At 37.9% G+C, this 17,940-nt stretch overlaps 1 protein-coding gene across 4 annotated transcripts; it reads right to left on the bottom strand.

Moving 5' to 3' along the window:
- Positions 1-1,027: 1,027 nt before the first annotated feature.
- LOC136667788 (phospholemman-like) lies at positions 1,028-17,778 on the bottom strand. Of its 4 annotated transcripts, none has more exons than XM_066645052.1 (8): positions 17,643-17,778; positions 6,569-6,618; positions 5,272-5,304; positions 5,151-5,171; positions 4,983-5,057; positions 4,673-4,709; positions 3,941-3,990; positions 1,028-1,720 (listed from the first exon to the last, which is right to left on the bottom strand). In XM_066645052.1, the coding sequence occupies exons 2-8, from the start codon at positions 6,600-6,602 to the stop codon at positions 1,701-1,703; spliced, it is 270 nt and encodes an 89-aa protein (XP_066501149.1). In that variant the 5' UTR covers positions 6,603-6,618; positions 17,643-17,778; the 3' UTR covers positions 1,028-1,700. The 4 variants fall into 4 exon arrangements, with proteins under 4 accessions (XP_066501149.1, XP_066501148.1, XP_066501147.1 ...); XM_066645051.1 differs by lacking the exon at positions 17,643-17,778 and adding an exon at positions 17,019-17,267; XM_066645050.1 differs by having other exon boundaries at positions 1,029-1,720; positions 5,151-5,174; positions 17,643-17,765.
- Between the last annotated feature and the right edge of the window lie 162 nt (positions 17,779-17,940).

The following is a 17,940-nucleotide window of genomic DNA, read 5'->3' as shown; positions in this document are numbered from 1 at the left end:
CTATGGTCCCAAAACACTTTGGTAGGTTGATTGGCCGCTCAAAAGTGTCCATAGGTGTGAGCGTGTGTTGCCCTGCGTAGGAATGGCGCCCCCTCCAGGGTGTGTTCCCGCCTTGCGCCCAGTGTTGATGTTTGATGTTCTGTTATCTTCGCTTTCAGTATCCAAAATATATCCATATAATGTGTGAAACAGTCACACTCGAATATAACAGAGAATTCTTGTGTAAATGCTGGGATCTGCTAATGAGAAACTTCTAAATGTGCTATGAACTAGGTTAGGATATACAAGAATGTACATGACTGCATAGGACAAATATGTTAATTGCATGTGCGTCATATCCTCCCACTGATCATAAATGTGACCAAACATTTTCACCCATTTTTCCTTGAAAATTTAACAAATTAGTAATGGACTTTTTTCAAAGGGTTAACAATGACATATAAATTGGATATTTTTATGTCTTGAAAAAAATGGGATTAAATGGGTTAAACCTGTCCAACAGATGGCGCTATAACTGCATAACAGTCATAAATCCAGTTTGTACAGTAGATACTTTACGGTCATATATTCCTATACAAAAGTAAAAAAAAAGGCCTGAATACCTCAGTTAAGAATTGCTGGGAATTACCTTAACATCAGCAGTGTATGATCATTAGCATCAGTGTTAATATGTGCCAAGCATTGAGCAAATTATTAATATTGAATATATAACTATAACTATAAATTACATTAATGAAAATGATAGTCATTATTAATGATATATGGTTGATTTTATGAAACGTGGGGTAGAAAATGTTATTTTCATTACTAATATTAATGACATAAATATGGAGTATTTGTTATAAAGACGACTGTGAAAGCCTATATGAACTTTATGATTGTTAACTAAATTATAGGGCCATCATACATTTCGTATTATTATATAAATGACCATTATTGATCTCTTACTGCTCAGTTCACTGTAAGTTCTTTCTTAATTAAAACACAGACGAAAGCTGATTCCATCAACTGAAGAGAAAACACGTACAACCCTTGACTGTTTTAGTATTTTAGTCTCTGACACATACAACTTTCATACATGACACAAAATACCACGAACAGTTAAACAAAGGATCTACACATCCAGGTGATTAGAGTGAAGATGGGCAGCTGGATGGTATTTTGATTTATGACATCTTACACAAAGAAACACAAGTGCTAAAACATTGCTTGATTGTTTTTATATTTCTTATTTTTCTTTATTTATTTTGGTTAAAATTTATGTTGGGTTTCTAAATCTGATCAAGGACAAGCAATGTCTCAAAGGAAGCTCAGCTGGTCTCTACAGCCGAGATGGTTTTAGTAAACATATTAGAATGTAACAACTCAAAAGCTGGTGATTTACTGGTGTTTTTGGTTTAAAAACAAAAAAAAAAATCAGTTCAAAGTCAGTCAAACGTCAGGCAAAAAAAGACCCAGGACACAGCTACAACGTGACGTTCAGCCAAATAAGGAGCCGTGAGAGCAGCACAGAGGTGGTAGATTAAAAAATAATAATAATAAAATAAAAATTATTCAGCATCTATATAACAGGCTCGTCCTTAAAGGAACACTAAGCACTTTTTCAGCACTTCTGGGTGGAATACGGTACTGAGGCATCTCCACTGTTCCCACCTCCTCCAGGCAGGTAGACACTGTGTGAATGAGCAATGGATGAGTTCTTAGCATTCACTAGCCCTAGCTGCAAACACAGAAAAGAAGAAGATAGTTAGAAATAATAATCTAAAAACTAACCAAACAACAAATTAAGTTTAACTGGCAAATAATATTTAGGTAAAGCTGCATCGCAAAATCCCTTTGAAACATTCAGCCCTGGTTTAGCCTGGATAAACAGCTGAAGCTAACATGCTAATATCACTAGCAAAGTAACAAAGTAACAGTAACTCAGTCACATGCAAAAGTTTTGATGCCCCTGTCAAAATGGCTTCCTGTATTGGGATAATCCTATCTTTATTTTTTTTTTGAGATAAAAGTCCAGGTTGAAAATACTCAGAATTCTATTAATATTTCAAGGTATCAGTATTCCTCCTATTTCCGACCACTGCCGTATACGGTGCAATTCTGCTCTCTCTCTTCGCCAATCGCATTGGGTAAAACAATAACACCTTAGTTGCCTTATTAAAGCCTTAGTGGGGCATTTAAACAGCAGTTTTGCAAGAAATAACATATCTAAACAATATTTAAGTATCTCTAACAGTGTTGTAATTCTTTGTATGCAAAACTGCATATGGAACACAACACATTTCCTTTTCGCGACAGATATTTCCCTCAGTGTAAAAGTTAGCTTAGCGGTTAGCTTCCTTTTCTCTGAGGGGAAAATCTACTGCCATTATAATCCTTACATGTAGAGTACGGATACCAACACAGGACAAATGTAATCTCATTGCGAACCTCTCAAAACCACTGAATGTAGTAGCAACTGTCTCGTTTGACTGTCACAAGCAGGGGAGGTGGCTGAAGTTAGGGGACACTAAGAATCTTAGCCATGTTGGCACCTACTTAAACAAAAGTGTTTTTATCTAAAAACATATTTTCTTTCAAAGTCAAGCAAGTCTTGTACATTAATCTACACATATTTGACTCCTGAAAAATGTTGATTTGAGTGAGTAAAGTACTTCTATTTATTTACAGTTAGCTAAGATTTCCAATATTGTAATTAAAATGGCCGGAACTTGGGGGAATTACGCTACTTGAGTAAATGTAATTAGTTATGATCCACCTTGGTGCATTTTTTCCCCTCAGCTATGTATCTTAGCTGCAGGACAAAACTAAAATATCTAAACATTTACTTCCATCACTTAAACATTTCCTGCAGAATCAGATTAATCAGACATTAAAATTTTGTTTTCAATTCCACAATAGCCTTAGTTTGCAGAGTTCTGTTTGTAGCCTGTTTCTACAGATCCCCTGGTGGCCATACCACTGGTGGAGGACTATGGGATATTTTCTGTCCTAAACAGAGTGAAATCAGAGTACAGTCTGAGCTTTTTGATTATCACCTATCACTGTATAAAAAATGCACAAAGCTGTCTGTATTATTCAAAGCAGTGTGTTTTGCAAGAGCGTTTTCAGAGCAGTAAGATCTGATACCTGTTATGATTAATCAGAGAAACAACAAAAATAATCAGTGTAATTATATTCTTATTCAGGTGTCTGTTCAAAGTGACAGTCCAAAAAAATATATAAATCTATGAATGTGGTCATTACATATCAATTACATGCACAACATCAGTGATATATCACACGATTAACAGAAATTGGCAGCCTCTTGGCTGTTAAAACATTGCTGTGAGAATTTGATTGAATTCAGCTTGATAAATATCAGTGTCATTTAAAAATTCTGGATGGTGCTTCATCACCACACACTATGTGGTTTCACTGTTCCACAGCCCAGGGCTTTGGCACTGTGCCCATACACTCATGTGCATATGACTGGACCAGAGCATCGTTTTGCTCATCAATTTCTCTGATAATCAAGGTATTTTTATATTATGATTGTAATATTTAAAAACGTAAAAAGGGACAATGGACGTGTATTCTACTCTTTCATGTATACGGCACATCACTGCTATACATCCTCTCTTCCCTCTGTCAGGAATACAGCAGGGAGAGACTGAGTCATCCTGGAAAGTATGTGTAAGGCTCAGAGGGGACCGGCCATACGGCATATTGTTTACGGGAGCATTGCAGGAGCGATGGCAAAACAGCACTTAGCAGATGGAACTCATTCTCAGGGGACTACACCAACTGCTACAACCAACCGTTATTACGACATCTCAAAGCAGTGCAATATATTCTCAGTTATTCACACCAAGCATCATGGGTTAAGTGGCGTTTAGTAAACTAATTTTAAAAAGTATGCTACGAGTATGTTTTAAATGTCTCTAAACAGCCACCATACCTGTGTCACTGAGCATTTGTTGGGTAGCAGCATTATTTCCTGTCCTCCTCCTATGGAACAGAGTGGTTAGAAGGAAGCATTACTTACAAAAATAATAATATTTTTTACAAATAATAATAATACGTGTCTTTTACATTATGTAAAGTCTTTACAGTGAATCAAGTTAAAAAACGTGTTTTAAAAAACAAACACTGGAAAAGCTTCTTCTTGTTGGCTACACTTTCCCCAGGTCCCCTAGTGGCCATACTTGTAGGGACATTAGAATGTGCCTGGATATTCTTCATTAATACGATCAAATAACATATTTATGCTTAATTCTCTAAAAGCTCTCTCTGTTGAGCTCTAAAAGAAACAGTGAGTCTCTAAAAAACCAAGAGTCCAAGATAACATACTGCACACCCACTGCTTTCTTAATATTGAAATACTTTAAAATAAAATAAAAAATAAAAATACAAAAACAGGGTTTAAATACAGTTAAGTGTGTTTACTTGCTTTCTCAGCAGCAAAGATGAAAATTCAGTTAGATTCTAGTTTTGTAAACCATTCATAAGTATTTGTTACTTAAAAATAAATAAATAAATAAATAAATAAATAAATTCCATCCATGCTACTGAAACAAAAATGCACAGTTCATCTTAAGGACCTCAAAAATACAAATAGCAAGACAGAAAATACATTTTATAGCTTCCATAAAAAGGATTCCGATACGAGGTTCTTTTGTTTCCATTGTACCTTTTGTTTTGGTTGAATTTGCATCTGCAGTGTCCACCTGTAACAACATTTTTGGATGAATATGTGTACATATAGGTTTGTATGTGTAGATATCAGTTAAATATAAATACAACCAGAAATTATGCCTTAAACTTAGTTTTGAGAAGTTAACTGCACCTTTAATAATAAACTGACAGAAATAGTATGTGTGTGTTTCTTTTAAGTTCTTTTTAACTCAATTTTAAAGTGGCCCTGTAACAAATATTTTAAAGTAAAAAAAATCATTCGTTTAGGAGAGAGGAACTGTATTTGCATGTAGCTAAAAACTCACTTAGAAGGATAGTGATGCCAATCAGACACAAGACTGCCGCCAAGATTAACCCCCCAACACGAAGTCGATGATAATCTGCAGAAAGTACAAGAGAGGTTTGATTATTATCCTGTTTATCTGGTCTTTTTGCATTTCTCTAATACACTTGGGGGGAAAAGAAAAACTCACCAAATGTGAATGGGTCATTCTCTGCTGTCAGTGCAAACCAAAGAACAGTTTTAGTACAATTTCAGATAGCAATCCAGGATGGTATATAAGTAATGAAAGATAAATGTCTTAAATGTCTTACTCTGTTGGTCATTTGCCAAAACCAGGGACACAACTGTAAATAGGGACATTATCAGTTACTCATCAATTTGTAATGTTAGCTGTGGTTTAAAATAGAAAGAACTGGAAGTCACAAGGTGAACCAAGTCCTCTAAACTGTATTAATTAACACAGACTTACACAAAAGTTTGGGCACTGGAAAAAGAGGCATGGTTATGTCATTTTTGATCGCAACTAATTTGTAACATCTACAGGGAACACGTGTCTTTTTTTTTTTGTTACACCCCCTTATATAAAATTCAGCAACAAAATATTAGTGGTGCATTAAAATGTACAGACAAATGCCCCATGTACTGTTCCTATATAGTAATTTTGGAGTGTTTGTTTAATTTGTTTCTATCCAGGGAAGGTCTACAAATCCACCAGCCTGTCGCTTTAATCCTACAGTTCTTTTGAACTCAGAATAGCCGGACAGTGCAGTTAGTGGAGCAGATTTAAAGGTGCTTTTCCACCGCATAGGTCTGGCTTTACACGGCTCGGCTCACTTATAGCTTGTCACTTTTCCACTGGCAGGGATCCCCCGCGAAATGGAGTCAGTGACGTCGCAAAAACCCCGTTTCTAAGGAATCGCTGGCTTTGAAAACCACAACAATGGCAGCGATAAAGCTAAGTGCTGTTTACTCACCGTGTGTTTATGTGTTGTTTTTGTTTTTTTTAGACTAAACATGGCTCTGCATCCCAGTTCTCACAGATCAGTTTTACTTGTTGCACATTCGACTCTCACTGGAAATTTCCGTTGGCCATCGGCCCAAGGAGCATATAAACCTCTTCAAAACACTTTGAGGTAAAGTTACGAGCTGCCGTTGTCAGTCCATTAAAAATAAATGTGAAAGCTGCTGTGACTTAAGAGATTTTACAAGCGTTTTTTGTGCTGGATTTGAATGAGCTCTGCATTTTGTGGTGATAGATATATCCCTGGCCAATCAGTGCCCCGCAGGGTTTACATGTCACCATTTACCTACTTGCCACGGTTGGAACCCAGAGTGAGCTGGGACTGAAAACTTACCCAGTTCCAGGAACCAGGCACCGGACTTGGCCAGTGGAAAAGCAAAAGAGCCGTGTCGAGTTGAGTAGAGTCGTGTAGGTTCCATGCAGTGGAAAAGCACCATCAATTATTTTCCATCTAGTGTCCACCACAATGTGATTAAATCATTGGCTCTGAGTGATTAATTAGTACATCCGCTTGATTCGCAATCCTACATCAATAATGTGATTATATGGTTTAAGGACAAAAAAAAAATATAATAATAATTACTCACATGTAACTAATACCACTGCCAGAATCTGTGCCATGGCCAATTGTCTTCACCTAGAAAACAAGACAAGTCTTGTTACAGACAATAATACAAAGCTTGTATGTTAGATATAGGAGAAGAATTCATAAAATGGAACAGGATGTTGGCTACACTGGTATTAAATGAAACAGGTCAGCACTGGGATGTGGGTGACTGGTGTTTGAGCAACATCCAGTACCTTTGGGATAATACTGATCCAGAACTAGTTATCCAACATCAGTAAATGATCTCTGTATAATTGTGAAGAAATGTCTAAACATCTGTTTTAAGCCATTTCCCAAAACAAACGTCAGTCGTTTCAGAAAAACCAGTTGGATAAACAGTCTTTACAGTTCTAATCATAACTGCTATTCTGATATGGCCTGCTACAATAGTAAAGCCTATCCCATATTTCCATGTCTGAGATTGGAAGTCGATTCCTGATGCTCAAATGCCACTTATGCTCTAAATATATAACACTGACCCTCCCAAACTCTGAATAATTGCCCACTCCTGGCTTCATTCAAACGAGAAGCACAACAGCGTGAATTAAATTACCTCTGCTCTACAAGCTACATCTGATTTGATTAAACATGCCTCAAACTGGGCAACAAACAGCAACTGTCCTCACAGGGCTGGCTGATGTGTGTTCAAATGTCAGCAGTAAACCTGCTCAGGCTGAGACGCACAGACAATTCATATACTCACAAAAACTTTAGAAAATCAAAACTACATATGAGATGGGGTTAGTGTTTATGAAATGATGAGACTACATTTGAAACTGTCATTATTTTGAGTGTACAACCAACTAAGACTTTTGGAGGGGTGGATTATCTCTAACAACTGAAATGTATGAAAGAGTGTCCAAAATGTTTTTAAAATATAAATATTTATTGCTTTTGTTCAGATGCCAAACATGTATCACTTGACTTTAAATTCTATTTTGACTGGATAAATGAAAAAGAGTGGTTTCTGAATGTTGCAAAGCATTGTACATATATAAAATAAATTTTATTTGGTTATTAAAGGAATAAAATATTCAAGATCCTGGATATTGAAGTTCCTTCAGTCCCTTGGACAAAGCTGATAGGTAAATAATGAAGATCAGCTACAGATCAGTTATCAGCAACAATAAATAAGATTATAGTTTAAGATCTGTTTACAAAGATACAAACACTCTGTGGGTAACAAGACTGTGGTAAGCAAAGCCCTTGTGCCGAACAGAGTTTCCATAGCACCTAAATACCCAATGGGTCCAGCGATTCCCACCCAGTCTGTAACACATTGACGTAATAGAGAGCTGACTGTTCACAGCCATGTGGACAAAGAAGGAACAACATAATGGGATTGCCACAGACATGCTGGGATGAAATAAAGTCCAATATTTCAGCACTTTGATCATAGCAGGTCTGTCCAGAGCTCCCTGGGGAAAAGGCAGCAGCTAATTTGGCGATTTTCTGGGGACTGTTGAGGGGGATTTAGTTAATCCGTGGAGTCAGAGACTTGAAGACATTGTTCTGTACTTTTAACTAATGAGGAATTTATTTCTCTACCAAGCAATATGATGATATGCAGCATGGCTGTGGTAATGCTGCACTCCTCAAATGCACGCACAGGCTGTAGAGTCTCCACAGAAAAGCACAAAAGGTCTGAGATCGCCAGGCTCAATGCCAAGTGTAGACTAGAGGCGTATAAATCCACAGCACTGAGCTGTGGAGTAGTGGAACCACATTCTTTGGGGTGAAGGAGCACCATACAATACAATTTGGGATGAGTTGGAGTAGTGTATGATCTAGAAGTAATTACCCAACAATAGGGATGGATTTTGATTTTTTGAGGCAGATACGATAACTGATAATTAGCACCATGGAGTAGCCGATACCGATAATAACTGACAATTTTATCTTTTTGTAATTAAAGCCTTTTCTTCTTATTTGTACATTTCTGTACTTTAAATTTTATCCTTTCTTTAGTTTATTAGGTATAGTTAATTTATATTTTTAGATTTACTGCTGGTTCCGCATGAACGGTTTCTAGAGGGGCGCTAATTAGTGCAGCACCGAGTTTGTTTTGGAGCGCGAGGGAGGGAGTGAGAGTGTGTGAGAGCGAGTGTTTGTAGTCGTTTATCGTCGTGTTTCAGTAATAAATTCAGACGCCGAATGACTCTATCTATTTTCATGTGTTTTATATAAGTAGGGCTCCTGCACTGTGGTGTTTGAGTGTATCTTTCTGTCGTTTAACCTGCTGTGTGTGTGTGTGTGTGTGTTTACACCGCTATCTGAGTGCGCGTGTACTGAACATCACTCATTTTAAATTAGTTTTCCCCACGGAGAAATTAAATCCCAGAGACTGTTCTTTGCAGAAACTTTGAAAAACGTCCAGACGGCAGAGAGTTTACAGGCGTCAGTGCACATGCGCAAGCGCAAAAAAGGCGGCAAATCCGCATAACGGCAAATAATATACCGGCTGCCAATTTATCATGTTTCACTACCCAACACCAGTACATGATCTCATTCTTGGTCTTATGGCTGATTGCAATCAAATCCTCACAATGGCAGTCTTATAACTCCCCAGAAAAAAGGCTGTTACTGTAAACAATATATAAATATATTGAATTTGAATTAAAGGTATAGTGGTCATAATACAATAGAGCACCATTTCTGATGGTTGGTAAATGGTCCACTACCATATTTATTGTGCCTATAACCGAAATAAGGCACAAAGTACTGTGGTATGTTAGTGTCACTTAGAGTCCACTCCTACCTCTGACTGATTCTATTGCATTCTCTCAGGTTGAATTACATGTGGCTGTTTGCTTTCCTAATGCAAACTGACGGCAAATCGGTGGTGTTCCAACCTGCTAGGTGAGCTAGGGTGTGATCAGCTCAGAGTCACGTGTCAGGTTTCCATTCTATCTAGCTTTTGTTCTCTGAAACCAAACCTAACCTCAACTTTGCTGACGGAGATCAGGATGATGTAGGTCCTTTCATTTCCTCTAAAGTCATAATTAACACCAGCCAGCAGGATTTCTTTTCTTCCAGGCAACAACATTGCGGGAGAGAGCGCCCAAGAGAATGGGCTGAGCTCCAAGTACTGGCTCTGTGCTTTTTTTAATGATTCTGCCAGAGGATAAGAAATCATTTTTGTTAAATGGTTCTACTGACCTTCCTTTTAAAAGGGAATTACAATGTCTGTGCTACTAAATCATCAGAGTCAATGTTAGTTTGATTTAGTCAGCTTTGTTCATAACGGTGGTGATAGTAACCAGATGTTTGAAGGGTTTAACGTCTCTAAAAACCTGCCTCACTTTCGTTTAATCTGAAAAATAAAAACTGGTGTCGCAATAGCTGTTATTGTATTATGATACTGCAAAGTCAGCTACAAATCCAGGACGGAAAGCCCCTCATTTAAATTATGTTCCATTTTCAAATCGTTTCCCAGCTTTAGGGCATTCAACCATCACTGCACACCAAGTCTATCAACTCCTAAATAGAAATGACAAAAATGCCTGAGCAGTTGTTTGGCTGCAATGGATGGCATGCACATAAAAGTCACCACTGGCATTTCTCTTCAGCCTTGGAAACGTTCTACATTTTTCTTCCACGCCCTTGGAGAACTGCCTGGAAGAGTACACAAAGAGAAACAAGTGTTCCAAAACCTGCTGGAGACTTTCCTTAAAAACAAACCATTCTTATGAGTCGGGGATTTTAAAGAGGTTACATGACTGCTCTCATTGTGTAGGACCTTTAAGGGTCACGTTTCAGTGGAAAGGCTAAGTGAGGTGGCGCTTAACAAAAGAGAACAAGAGATAAACTCCACACTGGCTACAAGCCTGCCAATGCTGGACGTTGTGCCAGTGCCCCTTACCAGGCGGTGTGACCCGGGGTGTGGAGCTGTAATAATGAGAGTCTTGTGTTCTCTCCTAGTCATGTTGGCTTGCCAATGCACAGTCAAAGCAGAGGAAGAATCAGGGATTTGTTTCGGACACTCAAGATGATTTGACGTGCATTTTCTCCTCTACTCTGCCATTTCCTTTGTGCGGATCTGACCAGCCGAGATGAATCGTTGGCAGAAGCAGCCTTCGTTGAACACGCCCTGTTTACGCACTAGTGCTTTTGTATCTATCTCTGTTCCTTTGTGTGCTTTTGCTTATCACTTAGCTCTCTCAAGCCATATCTTCAGACCCAGAAGAGCAAACAGAGAACAATACAATGACTGTAAAATGTGAAAAGGAGAATTGAAAATGCTTGGTTTTTACTTTTATGACCATTCGCCAAATAAAAACACAATGTAATCCCCACATTTATAACTCATTGTTTTCCGAGCTGTGTTTTTACCAGATATTACATAGAAAACTGGAAAAGCTAGTTAAACATTTACATCCAAAATACCAATGGAGAACTTTGAATTCATTGTGGAATTGATGTCAAAACCACAAACTTGTTTTCAGCAAATTAGTTGACTATATATGTTCTGTAATGAAAATGGGCTTTGGCACTCATTCAAGGTCCCTTTTGACCCCTCTAGCAAAATTAATTGTTGTAGTCTTCTGCTATGTTTCTTCATTATTCAGAATCTGAACAGAGGGAGCAGCAGTGGTTGGTGTGGGAAGTCACAGATTCCAGGGGAGGGCTTCAAAGCCAATTTCCCTGAGGACACTCTCTGTGAAAAGAAGTTCATAGGCCATGTTGCCTCAAAAGACCTTTCAAACGCAAACACCAAATGGCCAGGCCCTCTCTTATAAATATATTTAGCAATGTGTTTGGATGTGTGCGCGGCTTGTTTACTGGTTTAGCAATTCAGAGACAATTAAGAGTTCTAAACATCTAAAAAAACCAAAGTCAACTAATATTTTGCCAGAAGCAGCCTCTTATAGCATTTACACAAGCCGGTTTTTATCTGAATTTACAGTATATAATAGAGGTGGGCGATATTCCCCTAAAATAATACGATATTTCAGGGTATTTTCACGATAACGAAATCCTTGGTAATATGACAAAACAATGAAAAATACTTTTATTAATTTCAAGAACAAAATTAATATTATAGTTAATAAATGAAACATATTAAAGCTATTAAATGGTTTTATTTATTAAAACAATTTATTTATTTACTACAAATGTAATTTCAATCATTCAGAGCCTATCCACCGTACTTCACTGTGCCTACACAACTCATGTAAAGAACGTATGCCATATTATGGCTAATTGCATGACGTCGTTAGGTAAACGTTAGAATATCACGATATTGACTTTTTTAAATAGTGTAAAATAATTGTGACGTTATTATTGTGAATTATACGATATGGCACAGCCCTAGTATATAATATAAAGTTATTAAAAGATGCTTAAAATGGAGAAACATGAAATATAGAGAAGACACGTTTCTACTAAATATCAAGAAATCCTTAAAGCAAAGGTGACAAAGTAGGAAATGTCATGAATGGATGGTTACGAATGGAACCACCATTATTCGTGTTCACAGCGATACAGTAATAAGAAACTGTGACCATCTCCAATTCTACATTAACCTTCAATAAACTTTCTGCAATATCTGACAGTGCAGGCATTAAGGAGGATTTCATCCACCACCTCCTTTTCAGCTGTTAGTCCCTCTGCAAATAAACCCTGAGAGAACAGCCCACACTGGTTGATCAGAAATTCAGGATTTTCATCCCCAAACATGGTTCTGAAGAGAATAGCTTAAAATACCACATACCATTATTCTCTGCTTTGGCCAGCTTCACAAAAACAGTCAAATGTGACCTCCTAGCCTTGAGAGGATAAGCTCACTGGCAAAACAGACCATGCCACTGGGACAAGTACATTAACCTGCGTGGTTTATTTGATACAAAACGTTACATCACCATGAAGACTAAAGTACAGACAGCCAGCCTGAGCTGCTAAACCCATGGTACGACCTTCAAATCTAAACCTAGATCCATATAATTAGAAGTGCACCTCTTGTTGACACAGGTGTTCAGTTGCACACACTCAGCATGTGTAACCTCTGTAGAAAAGCACTGATCAATAGGTGGCTCTGAAGTAGCTGAACAGGTCACCTTGCTCAATGCCAGATGTATTCATACATTAGGGATGAGGTGGAGTGGCCTTTGTGATCCAAACATCATCATCATCATCCAACATTAGGATCTGTCTTTACTAATGTTCTCACTGCTGAAAACGACCTCATCCTCACAGCAATGTTTCAATATCTAGAACAAAGCCTACCCAAAAAAGAAAGTAGAGGCCGTTGCTGCAGAACACAAGTCTCTATTAGCAACCTTGATAAGGCTCCCTGTGTATCATATAAACAAAATAATAAATCAAGCACTGACAGTGGCCAATCCAATATGTTAAATAGTGGATACAGTAGGGCTGGACGATGAGGCCAAAATCTATATCACAATATATTTCTACGTTTCTGATGATATTATTCCAATATTGATATAAACAATAAGAAAGAAAAAAAACAAGAAATACGACATTACCAACAAACCTAAACCCCTTTAACTAACTTTAAAATAAAGTGCAATGAACTGAAGACAGCACCCTGTAATGAATGTCATTCAGTGACAGATGCTATAAATAATGTATACTGAAATATTTAAAATGTTTATATAAAAAAAGTAGTTTATATTGCGATATATATTGTTATTGAATTTTTGTCCAGCCCTTCGTTAGAGCACTCTGCCTAGGGTAAAAAGAATTTCCTGTTTTGAGAGTAGCTTTCTGCATGTCACTTGGCTGAACTTTAAGTATAAATATTGGGAATGAGAACAGGACTTTTGCATTATATTAACGTCAGAACAGTGTGGAGGACTCTAGAGGCACTAGAGTCATGTGAGCCTGGAGATCCATAAGTGTTAATACCCTGTCCTTAAGGATGTTCGCGTTTGTGTATTTACGGAATGCTTAATCGTCAAAGGAAAGGGGTAAGCTACAGGTTTGAGAGAGAGAGAGAGAGAGAAATTATCAGCTTGCACATTTATGACCTTGTCAGTATGTGTTGTGCAGTTGATTCCATTCACCTTGTCAGATACCCTTCTAGGACACACTTTGCCTTCAGTGTGCATGCGCGCACACACATGGTTGACAAAGGATGTAGCACATGAACAGTGGAATTCAGAGCAATCTAAATAAAGAACAAAACTCAAGCACCGAGAATAGCTTACTGCACACTTTGAAGTATAATACAGTCAGACCACCTTCACATAAACACACATTAAAAACACACTTCGCCCGCCCAAATCCAAAAACTCTGGAAAAAAAAAAAATGCTATAATTAGAGACAACTGTACTCTCTTCGTATTTTTGTTTTACAGTGATGTCCCAGCTGCTACAGAGAGTACTGAATGGTAAACTTCTGTTCTTTGTTGATAGATTTATTGTAATTTTATAAATAGAGACTACAGTGCAAAACAAAACATCTTCAAAATTTGATCTAATATGGCTTCTTTTATTTGGCCCAGAATAACCATGAACTAACACACTATCTCTGTACTAGCTTCAGTGTTAGGAACACATCTCAAAATGATCAGAAGAAAAAGGTTTGTTTGTTAGTTTGTTGTGGTAACAATTGTTTTAATTTGGACACGTCACCGTTAATGTTCTTTGAAGTATTTGTGGATGTATTACACATATGTTAATGAGAGTAATATTAAACCCTACAGGACGTTTAGCATGACTTTTATTTTGACACATAAATGCAGATATGAGATTTGGCTTCTAGCAGTAGAAAGAAATGTAGTATGAATATCAATAGCTTCTTCCACCTTCACCTTGAAGATATGTTAGTACTCCAGTGAAGTACATAGAGATGTGCATCTTCAGGTCTATTTTACTGGAACACTGGATTTTCTTAAGAACAGCTGAAAACCGTCCTTCTACTTTTGGGGTTTAACTAAACAATATTTCATCCATTTAAACAATTCTGAATGTGCCCTGGGGCATTTTCCTTATCATACTCGATTTAGTTGGACATAAATAGACATAACATTTTCTATCGTTTTATCTTTAATCTTCTGTTTCTAAATTGCGCTTTGAGTGCTTCGTGTTGCTGTTATAGCAAGCAGCATGACTTACCCCATGCTCGCCATGTGCACTTTGGCTGGATGACAGAGGTAAAGGAACATACTAGTGAAATGACTCATTCTTCTTTTCCTCAGTCGCCCCATTCTTCACTTCATGAGGAAATACTGACTCCTCTGAAAGCTCAGACCACAGGAGAGCGCCGCTCTACAGCCAACTCACCATGACATGTCGTATTAAAGTAGTGTAAGCATTAAGAAAGTTGTGTGACATCCTGGAAAGTGGTTTGATGTATTTGTATACAATGTTCTTTAAAGCTTATCCATGTAGTGCAAGAGTTCAGAACAAATACTGCGTGTTTCTAAACACTGTGGAAAGGATCTGGGCTGAAAACGAATGCTGAGTTTCATCAGGTTCTTTCATAAGTGGTGCATTAGGCACTGTTTGCCTTGGACAAAAGAAGGGCTTTACTGACATAAGCTAAACGGGAACATCTGGACCTCTCAATCTCTGTAAATATTAGGCCCCCCCCTATGTCTATACAGTGTGAAGACTACTAACCCTATTCAACATATACCTCATTTCAATGACTACCTGGAGAACGTATTTATTTGGAGACCTTTGACGGCTTGGCGTGACATTGCGGACACAGGGTGTCACTCTGGAGCAGCTGCATATACTAAGGTTACCATGCCCAATGCCAAAAACAGTCTGTAGGGGTATAAAGCCATCCAAGCTTTTGGGGTGGTGAAGAAGTGGAGCTGTGTTGTTTGAAGTGATGGAATTCCATCCAATAATTTTGGGATAAGCTAGAGTAGAATTTGTGATCCAGAACTAATCAACCAACATTAGCACCAGATCTTTGGCACCATGGATAACACCACCACCACCTGCCAGTGAGCTACCACACCAGACTGGGTGAATATGCTGCCCTACTCCAATAAGTGTTCTTGGGCAAGACACCTAACACAACACTGAAACACCTCTGTAAAACAAGCAACCTTGTAATTCGCTCCGAGACCATCAGCTAAATGCCATACATATAAATGTAAATTAATGCAGTTAGGTCTTTACAGCAGTGTCCTAAAGCATTCTGCAAAAATAGAGTTCGTTACTGAAACCAAAATGGTGAACTATTTTCTTCTTTCAGAAGAAACATTGGGCAAGCAGGTGTCTTCAAAGTTTTTTTTTTTTATACGGTGTCTGTAAATGAGCTGGTGATAAGGCGCGAGTCTTCCATTTGTTCTAAAAAGAAAGCTAAACTTGGAAGGTGCGAAGTGAAAGGTGTGAGTAGCAGCAAAGCAGATCAAGTGCCATCACCAGAAGAATGGAGTGCAATTACACACTGCATTAGGAATTAAATGTGGTAGATTAAAAAGGAAATGATAAAAGAGAATCAAAACTGCATGATCTGGAATCAATTTAGAAAAAGTGCAAATCTATTACATTTCTCCACGTCCATTTTGTAAACAAAGTCATTCAGTTTGATCTACAAAGGCATGCTGTAGACATAGGTACAAATGTAATGTCTGTGACTATTTTATTTATCCCAAAACAACAAGAACCTTTTAAAAAAAGTGGAATATCACCACCTTCTATTCTGAGAATAGAAGAAATTCAGAGATGTGTGTTTGTGTGAGAGAAATGATTCACTGTTGAAAAATTTACCAAATCAGATTTCTTTACAGTGTTGGGGACTCACAGTTCAAACAAAGACAGCTTTCTCATTAATAACTGTACAGATTTCTTCTCGATTGTGTGTGTAATATTGATGTCAATGAACATGGCAAAATAGAAGTAATTATTTGTCATTTTTCTGATATCTCTCCAACAATTTGGGGAGGAAATAAATCCAACATTTTATAAATTAAAACCATTTCTCAAAGCAGCAGTGAGTGAGCTTTTAAAGGCTTTAAAATCTTCAGAGGTCTGGTTCCTATCACCACCACTGGGACCAATCCTTTTCTGTGTATTTCTCTCAAATAAAATATTTCAGATTAATCCTGAAGGATTCCGATGATGAAGGAATTGTGAAAACATCCTTAAGGTGTGTTCAGGCTTATGGGGAAATATGGAAAAACCATGAGCCGAGCTGTAATCCCCGCCTTTTTATTCCACACAAGGAAAAAGTGAACCTAAAATTTTCCCACACTATGATGAGAATCGTTTTACCGAGAGTGTAGTTAGATCTCAACATCTGGAAAGAGCCCAAAATTAACGCTAGGGAATGAAGATACCATATTGTTTCACTTACAGACACCTCCTATGAGGTGAATAGTCAAAAGGCCAGTTACTAAAGGCATCTCTGACAACTTTGAGAGCTGCTGATTCCCTGGAAGTGTTCTAAACTGATACGACCGGATAGAATACTGAAGGAGAAAAAATATATATATCAGTCTACTCACCCCGGTCTAGATAAAAATCGAGCTTCACCGTCACACGTTGAGCAACTTGAGATCCTGACTGTTACAGACCAACACCCTGTTCCCACAGACACCTCAACAGGTTGCCTTTAGTGAGGGGGCTGAGTTATGAACAGTAGACCAACGCAGATTTAATATCTTTGCTTGTCGTCGACGCCGAAGCAGAATGTATTCGATTCAATTTACTGAACCGATTCATCTTGTTCATTCCAGTGAAAAGGCGGATAAACTCCGCGCGCGTGTGTGTGAGTGAGTGTGCGCGAGAGAGATAAAATATGGTGAAATGGTAGTACTGCTCAGGAACGGTAGGCAGTTTTTTTTGGAAACTAGAAGAAAGCGTTCAAAAGAACCGACTCTTTTAAAGCGCGGGAAAGTTACTTTTATATTAAAGCCGTTTGCCAAGATATTTAATCAGTGACTCTGTTTATGTTATTATTAATGTAAAAGTATGGTCATGATAATCTATAAAGATATTATAATGTGTCATCTTAAATGACCAAAAGTGTGTAGACAACTTTGGCATTCAGCTGTAAATGCCAGCTTTAAAAATATCAATAGAAAAACATTAATTAATAGAATGGGATGCTTTTAATGACCAGCACATACCATGCCTTATGCCATTTGGATTGAAGTGTATAAAGGTGTCAACACTAGGGTGACCAGACGTCCTCTTTTACCCGGTCATGTTCTCTTTTTTAGACTTAAATGTCCGGGCGGAATTTCACAAACGTCCGGGATTTTGTTTTTCTAGAGCTTACATAGAACTTCGAGAAGTTTCTTTCACGAACAAGTCCCGCCCTCCCCTACTCCGATTGGTTCGTAAGTGGAGCGAGAAGGGGGCGTGGTGAAGTAGCCTAAAATTTTCTGATTGGACGGTCTGACTGTAGCGCTACCGTTATTGGTC

The sequence above is a fragment of the Hoplias malabaricus genome, chromosome 1 (genome assembly GCF_029633855.1).
Source record: "Hoplias malabaricus isolate fHopMal1 chromosome 1, fHopMal1.hap1, whole genome shotgun sequence".
Classification (NCBI taxonomy): domain Eukaryota; kingdom Metazoa; phylum Chordata; class Actinopteri; order Characiformes; family Erythrinidae; genus Hoplias; species Hoplias malabaricus.
The sequence above is the reverse complement of the archived record's forward strand: the minus strand, read 5'-3'. Positions and strand labels throughout refer to the sequence as shown.